This window comes from Zonotrichia albicollis, chromosome 25 (assembly GCF_047830755.1).
Source record: "Zonotrichia albicollis isolate bZonAlb1 chromosome 25, bZonAlb1.hap1, whole genome shotgun sequence".
NCBI lineage: Eukaryota > Metazoa > Chordata > Aves > Passeriformes > Passerellidae > Zonotrichia > Zonotrichia albicollis.
The window spans coordinates 7,029,824-7,044,180 of record NC_133843.1 but is presented as its reverse complement, the minus strand read 5'-3'; the positions used below and the strand labels follow the sequence as shown (position 1 = coordinate 7,044,180).

Below are 14,357 nucleotides of genomic sequence, written 5' to 3'. Positions count from 1 at the left end.
GACCCTGTGGCAGTGTCTGTGACAATGTGCCAGTGTCCTCGCTGGGTGAGGGGACAGCAGGAGGTGCAGGCAGTGCCTGGGAAGGGAGATCCCTCCTGGCATGGCTGCACAGCTGGGCAGGCACAGGCCACCTCCAGAGCCTCTGTCCTTGTGGTCTGGGTGTTCAGGAGCTAAAAATTCCCTTCCCATGGCCATCTAATGAACAGCTTCCTAATGGATGTCCCCAAAATTCCCCCTTCCCTCATTCCACAGCTTTGCCTTAATTGCAGGAAACGTGGCTTCCTGTTTCTCCCTGTCCTGGGGGCTGCTCTGCTGGATAATGTGATAATGGAACTGTGTTAGTATTGGAGATGTTGTTAAATAAGACTTTGGGAGCTTGGCACAACACGGGAGGGTGAAATGAAACCTCAGCTAGTGGGATTTGGGTGGCTGGAAATGGCAAAGAGAAAAAGGAGGGGAGGAGCAGTGAGAGCAAACTGGTTGTGCTTCACCTGACCTGGGATCAAAGGAACTTGGGCAGGTTTTGGTGCTGTTAGGTCAGCAGGAAAGTGTCTGTTTGTGTCTGTTGGTGGAAAGGACAGCTAAAGGTTATGTCAGGACCATGGTTCAGCTCCTCAAGTGTCTGGGGCACATTTTATAACACTGAAGTGGAGTTTAAGGTCGTTCTTTTGTGTCAGAATTGGTGTGAGAGCAGCTACAGTGGGCCCTTTGCAGAAAGCTGCTGTGTTAGCTCTAAATAAATAACTGATATCCCTGATTTCTTAGATACAGGCAGCTCTTGGTGTGTGCTTTGTAGGAAGAAGGAAAGAACGGATAATGCTTTATGTACATATTTCACTCTGGTTTTCTGATAAAGCTGCAGGGCAGAGGGAGCTCTGTGGTGGAACAGAGTTTGTCTTGCATGCTGGTTATCTCAAGCTGATCAGTGCAAAGGAGGAAGTGTTAAACCTGCCTGGGGAGAAGGGACTTTCAGTTCTCTAACTCAGGTTATTATTGAGATAGTGTGGAAAAACAACACATTAAACGCTTTCAGAAACATTGGAAAGAGTTTGGTGAGGTAAAGACTGCCCTCCTTTCTATCAGCTGCACGGTGTTAAATTGCCAAGTCAATAATCCACAATCAAATGGAGTGAATTTTACTTGTATTAATGCAAAGCATGCTGCTGCTGGAGCTGTGTTGTGTTTCCTGCCCACCTTTGACCAAGGGCTCTTCTTTTCTTGTTCCTGCAGAGTGACCAGCAGCTGGATTGTGCCTTGGATTTGATGAGGCGCCTGCCTCCACAGCAGATCGAGAAGAATCTCAGTGACCTCATTGACTTGGTGAGTGCTGGCTGCTTCCCAGGGAGTGCCTGCTGACAAAGGCTTGGATGTAAAAACTTCTCTGGGGCATCTGGAAGGTCTGGTGTGGTATTTTCAGGGTCCCCAGGACAAAGGAGAAATTGACAATCTGACTCCATGGTCTTAGAAGACGAATTTATTACTACATTATATCACATTGTACCATCACATTGTACCATCACATTGTACCATCACATTGTACCATCACATTGTACCATCACATTGTACCATCACATTGTACCATCACATTGTACCATCACATTGTACCATCACATTGTACCATCACATTGTACCATCACATTGTACCATCACATTGTACCATCACATTGTACCATCACATTGTACCATCACATTGTACCATCACATTGTACCATCACATTGTACCATCACATTATTATATCACATATCTATCCCATCATATCCCATCACATCTCATATTATATATTATTTGTCATATTATATATAATTATATATTATATTATGCTATATTATATTATACATCATATTATGTGCTATATTATGCTATATTATATATTATATATTACATTACACTATATTATATTATGCTGTATAATGCTATATTATGCTATACTAAAACTATACTAAAGAATAGAGAAAGGATATTTACATGAAGAAGAATGATCATGAAAACTCTTGGCTGCTTCCAGACTCCCAACACAGCTGACTGGGATTGGTCATTAAGTCAAAACAATTCACATGAAACCAATCAAACAGCACCTGTTGGATAAACAATCTCCAGCCACATTCCAAAGCAGCAAAACACAGGAGAAGCAATCAGATCATTGTTATTTTCATTTTTCTCTGAGGCTTCTCAGCTTCCCATGAGAAGAAATCCTGGCAAAGGGATTTTTCCAGAAAATATGGCAGTGGCAGTCTGGTGATTTGTCTGTCCCTCTGTCTTTGGGCAAGGTTGAGCAAACAACCACTGGCCAAGCAATGTCAGGAATGCAGGGGTTGTTTGGGGCTGTGTGTGCAGGGACACTCAGTGAGTGTGGGCAGTCATTAGCAGCTCTCCTAATGAGCTCAGCCCAGGTGGCAGCTTGGAGGCTGCTGTTGGGATTTGGGACAGTGAGTGCAGGTGGGTGCAGGCCTTGCACCTGGGTGTTATCTCCTGATAAACAACGTGCTGTGTGCAGCTCTGGGAGCTGCAGTGGCTGTGCTGCCCCACAGGCTGCAGAGACACTGCTGAGAAGGGCTGGGCATCTGGAGAACACCCAAATCTATTTATAATTTGTGCTCTCTCAGATGTTCTGCAGTCTAGTGTCAAAAACCAAACCTGGCTGACCATTTTGTGTCTGATATCTTTTATTCTGGAACTTTTTGTTGTCCTTTACACGCTGCTAGGGAGGAATTCTGGTGTAAGAAGGATTTCTAGGCTCCTTACAAGTGGCCCATCCTGTGATGCACATTTGGGCTGTAATAACCTGGTCAGTGCCAAATGTCCCTTCAAACAGTGTGGGGCACAGTTGCCGCTGAGTAACTGAAGGTGTTACTGAAATTTGGATTTATTCTGTACAGAATCTTCTAGTGGGAAACCTGTATTCTATTGTCCAGTCCAAATACATTGCTTATTTCTAAGCTTCTAAATTTGTGCAGAAGAGCAGCTGCTCACCATGTAGAGGTTTGGTTGGGAAGTGCTTCTAAAGCTGGTGTTGGTAAGCTGTGGTCAAAAAGTTGTGGCTGACTTCAATTTATCAAACTCTAAACATTTCTTTTACTTATGTAAGCCAAGGTACAGGTAAGAGAGCTCTGGGGTCAGGAGAGAAATTATTCCCTGCAGGAAAGGATTATTTCTCTCTCTTGAAACCATTTAATAGTTGGCTACATCTGTGCCCCCAAAACCCTTGGCAACCTAAAGCATCATTTTTGTGGCTGTGGCTGGAGGTGGAACACAAGTAACTAAATCTGTGATCTGATCTGGTGTGACATGGTTGGTTTTGTGATGAAATTGGGAGCACTGAGCTGGTGTTGGGGTCTGAGCAGCTCCCAGGACCACTCCAAACAAGGAGTTGTTTGGTCAGCCATGGTAAGCTTGATGTGTAATTGGTCTGAGGGTTTTTAATGACTCAGAAAATTGCTGGGTACCTCCAAATGCTGGAATTACTTTTGGATGGTGCTCATTAGTGCTCTACATGCTTTCCATCAGCAACACACTCCCTGGGCTCCCTTTCACAGTGTAACATGAACCAGAGCAGGTTGGGGGCTGTTGGGAGGAGGGTCTGTGTCCCCCACATGAGGCATTGCAGCCCCTCCTCTGGGGCTGGGATGAAATCATTTATTAAATCCAGCACAGTTCCTTTATTGCGGAGACACCTGTGGAGCTGTTCTGCAGCCACTCTCAGCCTGAGCTCCTGGAGGGTGCCCTGGTTAGACAAGAGCAGTGTGTGCTCTGCCACCTGTAATGGCTCCAGGAACACCAGGAGCCAGACTGGAATAAATAGATTTTTGGCCTTTTTTTGGCAAATTTCATCCCGACCTTGACATGTGTCATTTTGATTCTGCTGCCTGTGCCATTAGCAGGCAAGAACCTCCTTGAGGAGAAAGGGCAGACTCCAAATGCTCAATGAGCATGAGCAGGTTCATTAAACTGAGGGGAAGAGCTGTAAAACATGGCACCCTGACTTCTTGGCTCCCTTGTGCTGGGTTTCTGTCTTGGTGTGGAAAAACAGGTGTCTGCTAAGGAAGGCAGGAGCCTCCCCTGAAATGGAGAATGTAAACCCTCCCCACCCCTCCCAGTTGCTGTAAATGTTAAATTAAGGGGCTCTCAGGCAAATATATGGGAGCAGGAAATAACAGTTCTTTAATAGGGAAAAGATAAAAAAGATAAAATAAACAATGCAGTACACTAGAACAACACTGACAGAGCCAGAACCCAGCCCGACACCCTGTGGGTCAGGGTGTTGGTGGCAGCCCCATTAGAATTGTGGCTCAGCCCTCCTGCAGTGTCAGGGGTGGCTCTGTTGGAGCAGGGATCCTGTAGAGAAGGATGGATTCTTCCTCTGAAGATCCAGGGGAAGGAGAGGCAGCTCCTATTCCTCTGGGAAATCCAGTGGAGAAGCCGTGCTGGTGTCTCAGAACCTCTGGATTATATCTGGGTAGCAATGCTTGGCTCCTCCCTCTGGATTATATCTGGGTAGGAATGCTTGGCTCCTCCCTCTGGGCTCACATCTCCCAATGGGATGTTATAGTTCTTATCAGCCATGCAGTGACATTCAATAGCTGTTATCAGCAATGTCCCCTCCCCAGGCAGGTGTGAATGTGGTCACTCCAAGAGAGAGATAAGGCAAACTGCCCACTTGACCAAGGTAATCTGCCATACAGATGGTAATGGAAAACAACTTGCATTGCCATCTTCAGCAGTTTCCTTGCTCAGTCCACTGCCACAGTGCAGGAGGTGGGAAGCAGAGGCTCATGTCAGTATTTGGGGTGAAGTTCAGGGTATTACTTGAAGTCTGTTTGGGCTCAGTGTGCCATGATGTTTTCATAGGATTTAATCTCCAGCTGATGGTGGCTGCTTGCTTAAGATCCACTGAAAGGAGAGAAGATGGCTCAGAGATGTCATTGTGTGTAAGGAGTTTCCCAAAACTGACACAGTAAGGAGCAGGCATCTCCCTCCCAGAGTCCCAGAATGGTTTGTGTTGGGAGGGACCTTAAAGCTCATCCAGTCCCACCCCGTGCCATGGGCAGGGACCCCTTCCATGAGAGCACCTCGCTCCCAGCCCTGTCCAGCCTGGCCTTGGACACTCCAGGAATCCAGGGGCAGCCACAACATCTCTGTGCCAGACCCTCACAGGAAGGAATTCCTTCCCAGTATCCCATCTATCCCTGCCCTCTGGCAGTTTAAAATCACTCCTGGGCTGCTGTTCCTGCTGGGAGGGATAACCACACCAAGCTCCCTCCCTGAGGTCCCTCTTACTCCATCCATGTTCTGCTGCCTGTGGCTCATGCAGGAGCATCTTGGTACCCAGCTGAATTCATGGAGTACATCCAGGGCTGTCCATGACTGCCCCCAAGTGTTGTGCTGACAGGGAAATGGTCCAAACTTGAACAGAAGTAAAAGGGTGGGTGGAAAAAGAGAATTTTTGGGTCACTGGCCCTCATCAGCCCAGACACTTTTCATTCATTAGCAACACAGTTTGTGGTTTGCCCTTTCACCACATCTGTTGTTGGGTTTTTCAGACTGCTGAGGCTTCAATTAGAGTTCATTAGGGACCTTGTCAATCACAGCCCTCAGAAGTCTGCCTGAAAGAAGCTGTGCATGGTGCTGGGAATGGGCCTTGGCATGGAATGCTCTGCTAGGGGTTGAATTAGTCATTATTTGTAAATGCACTGCTCAGAGGCTGTCAGAATGTGCAAGAGGACTTCAGAATCTCTACAAAGTTTGCTGTGGGCACATGCCTTTTTAAGGACAACTAATTTAAACTGGAATAATTTTCCATGGAGCTCCTCTGGGAACTGTGAGCCTTGGAGCAGCTACCTGTGGGCCAAGTCCAAGCTGAAAGGAAGTTCCCAGAAGAGGAGAGAGGAAGGTGGTTGCCCTGCTCTTAAATGGGTTTGTTGTGAGGATGCTCCAGGTCAGAGGTTGGACTTGATGAACTTCAAGGTCTTGTCCAACCTAAATTATTCTGTGTGTAGTGACAGCACTTGGAGCATTAGTTCAGATGTTAAATGTGTCACAGAAATGCTGTGTCACCTCCTTGCTGCCTCACATTGTCCAGGAGCTGCTGATTCACTGTGCTCCCCAAGGAACCCTGCTGTGGATCACATCTGTTCTCAAAACCTGCTGGAAAGGGGACTCTGAGGTGTTCTCTGCTTGGAAATGCCCTGGGATCAGCTGAGGGAGGTTGGTGTGGCTCATGGAGTCACTGTGAGTGTCAGGAGCTGTGAGGGAGAGAAATGGCCTGGGATCAGCTCAGGGAGGTTGGTGTGGCTCATGGAGTCACTGTGAGTGTCTGTGAGGGAGGGAAATGGCCTGGGATCAGCTGAGGGAGGTTGGTGTGGCTCATGGAGTCACTCTGAGCTGTGAGGGAGGGAAATGCCCTGGGATCAGCTGAGGGAGGTTGGTGTGGCTCATGGAGTCACTGTGAGCTGTGAGGGAGGGAAATGCCCTGGGATCAGCTGAGGGAGGTTGGTGTGGCTCATGGAGTCACTGTGAGGGAGGGAAATGCCCTGGGATCAGCTGAGGGAGGTTGGTGTGGCTCATGGAGTTACTCTGAGCTGTGAGGGAGGGGAGCTGGTGGAGCTCACTTTGAGTGGCCAGCAGCTCACCCTGGAAGGTCAGAGCAGTCCATGGCAATTGCTCTCCTGCTTCCTTCCCTGAAGGTCAGCTGCACAGAAAGTCAGCCCTCTGTGCTTTTAGCTGGGCTCTTTCCAGGAGAAATCCCACAGAAGGATCAGCTCCTGGGCAGTGCTGCCATGGAGGGTCCCTTGCTGGGACAGCCCAGGACAAGGTGGGTGAGGTTGTCTCCAGAGTCCTTTTGGGGTATTTTCTTCACACAGCTTCAGTGACATCTTTGAGGGCTGAGGTAGTAAAGGTGGAAGGAAAGTGGAATTATTGTCCTCATGGGCCATGTGCAGCACATCACAGATCTGTGACAGGATTGCCTTGGGGCTTTGACTGGAGTGTGGAAGTGGATGCACTCTTTGTGATGGTGATCACAGGGGTCTGAGGATGAGTGAAGAGACAAGGATCTGACTCCATGTTTCAGAATGCTGATTTATTATTTTATGATAGATATTACATTAAAACTGTACTAAAAGAATAGAAGAAAGGATTTCATCAGAAGGCTAGCTAAGAATAGAATAAGAAGGAATAACAAAGATTTGTGGCTCGAACTCTCTGTCTGAGCCAGCTGACTGTGATTGGCCATTAATTAGAAACAACCACATGAGACCAATCCCAGATGCACCTGTTGCATTCCACAGCAGCAGATAATCAATGTTTACATTTTGTTCCTGAGGCCTCTCAGCCTCTCAGGAGGAAAAATCCCAAGGAAAGGATTTTCCATAAAAGATGTCTGTGACACACTCTTAGTCTTGGTGAGAGTTAAGCAGGTTCCCTTAGCAAGTACAAATTTCCTGCTGAGTGTTTCATTTGGATGTTTGCCTGGGTGTGTATAATACAAATTAGATGGAGATCTAGCTGACTCAGGAAAATCAGCTGCCTGGTATGAAGTGGGGACAGAAAATGGTCCTCACAGGATGGACAGGCTGGCCAGGGGAAGGAGGGTGGGTTGCTCACAGACACAGCTTCTCCCTCTCCTCCCCCAGTAAGCTGGTACTGGAGCAGCAGTCATTCCCAAAAGTGGAGGCTTTCCTGAAGAACAGAACCAAGCAATGCTGCCATTGAAGAATTAAAGTGAGAGCTTTTTAAAGACACAGCACTCATAACTTTGCTTTGGTTATTTTTGAAGGCTCTGTTTGTAATTAAAGATCTGGGAGGTGATCAGCTCTCCTTTCTCATCACAGGGGAATACTGAAGTGTTTTTAGTAGAATGTGTTACTTTTTAGAAAATCCTGGAGTGATGAATCTTAAAACGTATAAACTGATGATTTTGAAATATTTCAGCACAGTTCCGGCTGTTGCTTCATGCGAGCTCCAGGCAAGTCCCAAATCTGCTTGCATGCCTTCAGTCACTGAAGATATATGAAGCTACAGAACTTACCCCCAGGCAAACTGCACTGCTTGGGCTGCACACACCATAAAGAACATGAGAATGTGACTGGAACTTTTTGTGTTTGGAGTCCAAGAGCCTGAGCACTGAGCAGCATTGCAGGGAGAGATAAAATAATTGGATGCAGATGGCCAGCTGAGCGTCTGGTGGGGCTGCAAGATGTTTTAAACAAAAAATCAGATCCAGTGAAAGCTGAAAAAGAGGTGGTGGAAGCAGAAGTGCTTTGACAGCCCTGTGGGCTCAAAGCTGAGTCTTTGACCTGCTGTTCTGCCTGGACTTGCTGACCTGTGGGATGAGCTCCCAGCAGCCAGGCAGGTTTCTAACACAAGGGTTGTTGGCTAAAGAAAGGGGCTCTGGCTCTCTAAATAAATGTATGGTGGTTGAGAGCCAGTTTTTCCATTTGGTGAGTGGCTGTAAGCAGGAGCTTTTCCAGCCAGCAAAGATTACCTTGAATATCTTGATGGTAGTTGGAGATAGCAATTAATATATGTAAACTGTTAATGTGATGCTTGGCTTAGAGCTAGCAACCCCATTTCCTGGCATGAGATTGGAAAAGGGAATTGCAATTCTGGCCTTATATCACTTATTCTTTCTATTTTTAAGCCTTTTTGTCTTCCAGGCTCCTGCTGGTGTTAGAGACACTTAAAATATCAGTTTAAATATCATTGGAAGGGAGTGTGTGTGAAGATGGAAACCTCCCTAACCTCTCTGAAGGATGGAGGGGAAAGCTGGGATAGAGAAATACTCACTGCAAAGAGAATGTCCTGCATATCCCTGAATTGTTGCTGATGTCTGCAGCCCCAGCTGGACCCTTCACAAACACTCAGGACTTCCCAGGACACTGATACCCTGTGGTGGCTCCTGGGGCTGGTAACAGGATCCAGGAGCTTCACCTGCAGGTCAGGGCACAGCCCAGGGCACTCAGCTGTGCCTGCCAGATGGCTGCCTTTGTTCCACAAGGGGGATCCAGCAAAAGCTCTGTTTTATCCTGCAAGGCACAGGAAGAAAGCCAGGGATCCTGTTTTATGAATGGTTCTCACCTTTTTAAATGGAGTTCCTCGAGCTGAATTAAAACATTCTGTAATTAATGTGATGTGTCTGCCATGACACAGTTAGCTGGACAAACCTGGATTTGCAACATCTGTCTTTCCAGAAAAGCTCATTTGGTTTGATTTTGGTTTTGCCAGTTCTTGCAGTGCCGGAATTCAATGCAAGGACATGAATAACACTGAGCTGTTTCCAGAATCAATTATATCTTGTCTGAACACAAAAGTCCATTTAAGTGTCATTTCCTAAACAAAGCTTGATGCTTGTGTGGCCTTTGGACCTGTGATGGATCCAATTAAGGTTTAGCACTGTGTGGATTTGTGGGAGTGACTTCACTGGTGGCGTCAGGCCCAGGATGAGTGGAGCCAGGCTTCCTTCTCGAGCTCCCACAGCATTCACTGGGCTGTGCCTGCCTTCTGCAGGAACAGGAAACTCTGGGGCTGTGCAAGGACTCTGAACCATCAGAATAATGCTGTGTTAGAGGAAGGATCTGGGCTGGAGGTGTGCCAGAAGGGTTCTTTTGTGAGAGGGTCAGGGAGCTTCCACGGGCTCTTCTGTGTTTGAGTGGTTTCCCCAAATACAGGAGCAGCTCTTCTGACTTCCTTTAATGTTGAAAATTCACAAGTGATAAAAATCCTCACCTTCCTGCTGGGATGGGGCTTTCAGTTAAAAACTGCTCTCCTGACAGGCAGGTTCAGATTCTAAACAGGATGGATCTGAGTGGCTCCTTAGCTAATTGAAGTTTGCCTCATCTTCTCAGAATTGTAGAAATGTTTGTGTTGGAAGGGTCCTTAAAGCTCACCCAGTGTCCTCCTGCCATGGCAGGGACACCTCCCACTGTCCCAGGCTGCTCCCAGCCCAATGTCCAGCCTGGCCTCGGGCACTGCCAGGGATCCAGGGGCACCCTGTGCCAGGGCCTGCCCACCCTCGCAGAGCATTTCTTTCTAATTTCCAAAGTAAACCTAACCTCTTTCAGTTTGAAGTCATTCCCTCTTGTTCCTTCAGCTTCTTTAAGGGAAATAATGTATAATCTTTAATTTTGCTGCATTTAGCAGAGTTTTCCAGTGTGTAAGGCTCCTGTGGAGGTCAGTAATGCTGACCTCTGAATAAACATGGGAAAATACTTTCTCTTAGGACTGGTACACCAGGAGTGTTCCTGTTTCAGTGCTGGATGTGGTACATTTCAGTCAGGGCTGCAGAAGAAAACAGCCCCTGGGTGTGCTCAACTGGAATGGACACAGCCAACATTGGCTGTCCTGAGTGTGTGAAGTGCAGAATTTGATGCAATTCAATGTGGTCAAAGCAAGGATGGGGGCTGTGTGTCACACGTGCAGAACTGAGGTATTACTCCTCTTTCCTCTTGGAATTTGTTTTTAGATATTGTTTAAAAATGCTTTTAAAAATAATGCAGAAGCAATTGTTTAATTGCTAATAAGCTCCTTGAACCATGAAGTGAGTTCAGAAGGAATGACTGAGCTTAGCTACTCCAAAAAGGATATGGTTTCCATTTGGCACAAGTGATTATTTGTCTTGATAGCAGAGCAGTTGCCTTAATTAAAACACTGTCCACATACCTGGGCAGCTCTGCAGGAGAATTTGGTTTCACAGGACAACAGGATCCTTGTTCGACACGTTTCCCTCACTTTCTCATCCAGCTTTTCTTTCCTCTGCACTACACACCCTTTGTGTATCTCCTTGGAAAAAAATATCCCCCAAACGCTGTGCCCTGTTCATTCTGAATGATGCTGCTGTTCTTCAGGCTGAGCCCCAATCTCCTCCTTTTTTCCTTTCCAGTTTACCCTGAGGGTGGTCTCACTCCCTGAGTAGCCAGAGGAGATGGCTGAGAGCTGCTCTGGGGGCCAGGGGTGCCCCAGGGCCAGGTGACACTGATGCTGGCCTCTAGCTGCAGATACAAGGTGCAGATTGTGTTCTGCGTGTGACCTTGCAGTGCCTGGAGTGGGAAGAGATTGTGTGAGAACAAAGGTGGGAGCCCAGGTTTGCTTCAAAAGACCCTCAGCCTGCAGTGTTTGCAGCACAGTGACATTTATTTGTAGTGCAGTGATGAATGGAACCAGATCACTGCTTTGCTGTTTCAGTTTGCCCTGAGCAGTGGCTTAATTGTGTTTCTAAATTGAAGTCAAAAATCTACAAGTAGTGACTGTAGAGAAGTGCTCAGGCACCTGAGTGAGTTCTGGCTCTTCAGTTAACACAGAACAACCTTAACAAGAAAAATTAACAACACAAATCCACTGTTTGAGCTTGAAAACTCAGAGCATCAGATGCCTTCCAAGCAGAGTTGCCTTTGCTGGGATCAGAAAATAAACTGAATCCTGCAAGGGTCTGAATGTGCACAACAGTAATTGAAATGTTTTAGTAAGATTCAGTTTAAATGTTTTAGTAAGATTCAACACTCGACATGGAAAAGAATCCAAAGGACCTAAATGCAGAAGGAATCATAATCTCATGAATATAAACCTGAAGTGTTTAAAGCTGCAAATTACCTTGTTCAAATTACTGCCTTTGCCTTGTAAGCAATTTTCAAGAGTAGAAGAGGAAAGGCAGTGTGCATAAATTGTAAATTCATTCTTGGGAAGTGCAGTTGATGTAATAAATGGTATAAAAATAACATTCTGGGGGTAACTGTACCACACTTGGGTGCTTTTGCAATAATTAGAATTACACTAATAGTTCCATCAGCTGGAATATCTGTTGCTTTTATAAATACTGTCAAAATTTGCTAATATTTCCAAACTAGATGAGTGGGTTTTCTGTGTTTTATTCTGAAAGATGAGAAGGGAAAAGAATAGATTGCCTGAAGTCCTGTGGAGTGTCTGTACCAAGGAGCTGGGGTGTACAGCTTGCTTTACAGTGGAGGTTATAATACAGTGCAGTGTTATATTGCAGTAAGTGTGTGATATAATGCAGTCACTGTTATGGCTGCAGGAATAACCACAGCCCTCAGAAATTGGGAAAGACCCTGCTCACGAATATTTGTTACCAAATCATCCAGAGATAAGCTCAGTTCAGTAGATTGCATCTTACAAAAACAATGGGTTACAAGTTCCTTCTAGTCAATATGGGATTGTGCTCTGAGCCCTGCAGAAACCCCACACCAGGCATGTGCTGTTCTTAAAAGAGAGTTAAATCTAAAAGTTACTTGTTTTTTATAAGGGTTGTAAATTCAGCTTTTCTGCAGGGGAATCAGCTCAGCCTGGGGTTGGGGTTTTTGTGAGAGGCTTTGTGTGGGTATTTGGGGTTGGAGGAGTGCACAGTGAGGCTCTGCTGCTCCCTTAGCACACGTGGGCTGTGGGCTGTGCCCAGAGAACCAGAGGGGAAGCAGAGGCTGGGGAAAAGCCCCGGTTTGTGTTTCCATCCCTGCTGCTCATGTCAAAGGCAGAATGTGCCCCTGGGCATGTCCCTGTGCTGGGGGCTGCTGGCCAAGGGATGTTCACTGTCAGCTCTGCATCAGCTGCAGGGCTGGGCTCTGGCTGAGGCCAGGCAGGCACACTGGGATGCTCTCAGCCCAAAATGAATGGTCAGTGGGGAGGAGAGGGAAGGGACAGAGGGGATTCCACTGTGGGATCTCAGCACCTCAGTCCTGAGGTGTCACCGAGACCACCCTTGGGGGGCTCGGGAGTCCTGGAATGTTCCAGAAGTGTCTGGTGGCTGGACTTTGATCCTACACAGGAGACGACACCTGTATGAGGATAGGAGGGTTTCACCGGGGTGAATGGTGAAGGGATTAGTTAATTAGAGGGTGAGACACAGGGTTTAGGATTTCTGTACAGGGGGGTTTAGAGGAGTAAGATGGAGGAATTGGGGCGTGTCCTGTCCTTCTTCTTCTTCTTCTTCTCCTCCATCTTCTGTGGTGATGGTGGCACTTTGGGATTGGTCATTACTGAAAGTGCACCGGACAATAAGAATAAATGGTATTGGGGAAAAATGATAAATATTGTACACGTAACAATGGGTATAAAGATAGGTGTCTGTACGGAGGGCAGCACAGTGTGCTCATGGCTGGCTGCTGAGCAGAGCTCTGTCGGGCCGAAAGAAAATCTTTTAGATAAACAATTAATAAACATAAAAACCGAAAGAAGAACTGAAGCCTCTTCTCGTCCTTCGATACACGGGCTGTCCCAAGGCCACCCCGGGCCTTTCCAGGCCCTTCAAACAGCCGAAAACCGGACATTCCACCAGGTGTGCTCACAGACACAGACTGATCATCTCACCTGCCTTGTGCCCACACTGCTGGTTTGGATCAGCCCCTGTTGGGGTTTCTGGTCTTAGGAAAAGGAAGAATTTCCCTAAAAGCTGCTGCTGCTGCTTGTCCACTTGTGTTTACCCAGGAATGTGTTGAGGGTTTGAGGCCTCATCAGCCAGACCTGGTACCAAAGGAGGAGCTCTGAGAGCCCCGAGCTGGGTTAAACCCTGAACTGCCCTGGGCTCTGCAGGTCTCACTCAGGGCCGTGTTACAGCCTGTAGAGACCAGAATAAAACACTCAGATGAATATTGCAGCTTTTTCAGCACTTTACCAACCATCTCTTGGTTTGCCTCTGATTTTTTGTGTGATTAAGGATTGATTGTGGGGGTCAGGTGTTGCATCACTTGCTGGTCTCATCTTAGAGCCATGGAATGGTTTGGGTTGGAGGGACCTTAATGCCCATCCAGTGCCACCCCTGCCAGGGCCAGGGACACCTTCCACTGTCCCAGGGTGATCCAGCCTGGCCTTGGACACTTCCAGGGATGAGGCAGCCACAGTTTGTTTTGTCATTTCCATTTAGGATTTTTAAAATTATTTTTCATAGTCACATTGGTTTACGTGTGTCCCTGCTCACTCTGCCATCCTCTGTGTGTTACTGCCTTGTACTTGGGGTTAGGAATGTTTTTGTTCCAGGCAGTTTGATCTCCTCTGTCCTGTCTGGTGCATTAAAATCATTTCGGGGCTGTTGCACCCCAAATTTGTTTTTTCTCCACCAGGCTTCTTTCCTTTGAAATGGTGCTAAGCCATTCACTGAATCAGTGGCTTGAAGAGAAGAAAGCACATTTCCATGTTTTCTTTATTCCTCCCTCCCTCCCTTCCTCCCCTTTTCATTTCTTATGAGTTGTGAATTCATCACTCCATGATTAATTTTGCCCTTGATTGCCTTTTGTGCTCATCTCTCAGTCAGGTTTTCATCTCTATGATGCAGAGTGATCTGTAGAAGACATTCCACACTGCTTATTCATTTCTTGTTTTATTAGCAATAAATTGTTGTTTTATTGTTACCAATCTGTTC

The 14,357-nt window shown here is 46.7% G+C and overlaps 2 protein-coding genes across 4 annotated transcripts in view; both read left to right on the top strand.

Moving 5' to 3' along the window:
- The window catches only part of CAPZB (capping actin protein of muscle Z-line subunit beta), a 77,746-nt gene that overhangs the window by 27,790 nt on the left and 35,599 nt on the right, over positions 1-14,357 (top strand). For all 3 annotated transcript variants that reach the window (XM_074558748.1, XM_074558746.1, XM_074558747.1), the window contains exon 2: positions 1,231-1,320. In XM_074558748.1, the coding sequence (XP_074414849.1) occupies positions 1,264-1,320 (57 nt within the window). In that variant the 5' untranslated portion in view covers positions 1,231-1,263. The remainder of the gene's footprint in view (positions 1-1,230; positions 1,321-14,357) is intronic.
- Positions 1-14,357, top strand: part of LOC102072273 (ATP-dependent RNA helicase DDX19B) — a 211,082-nt gene that overhangs the window by 178,748 nt on the left and 17,977 nt on the right. The window lies entirely within an intron of this gene.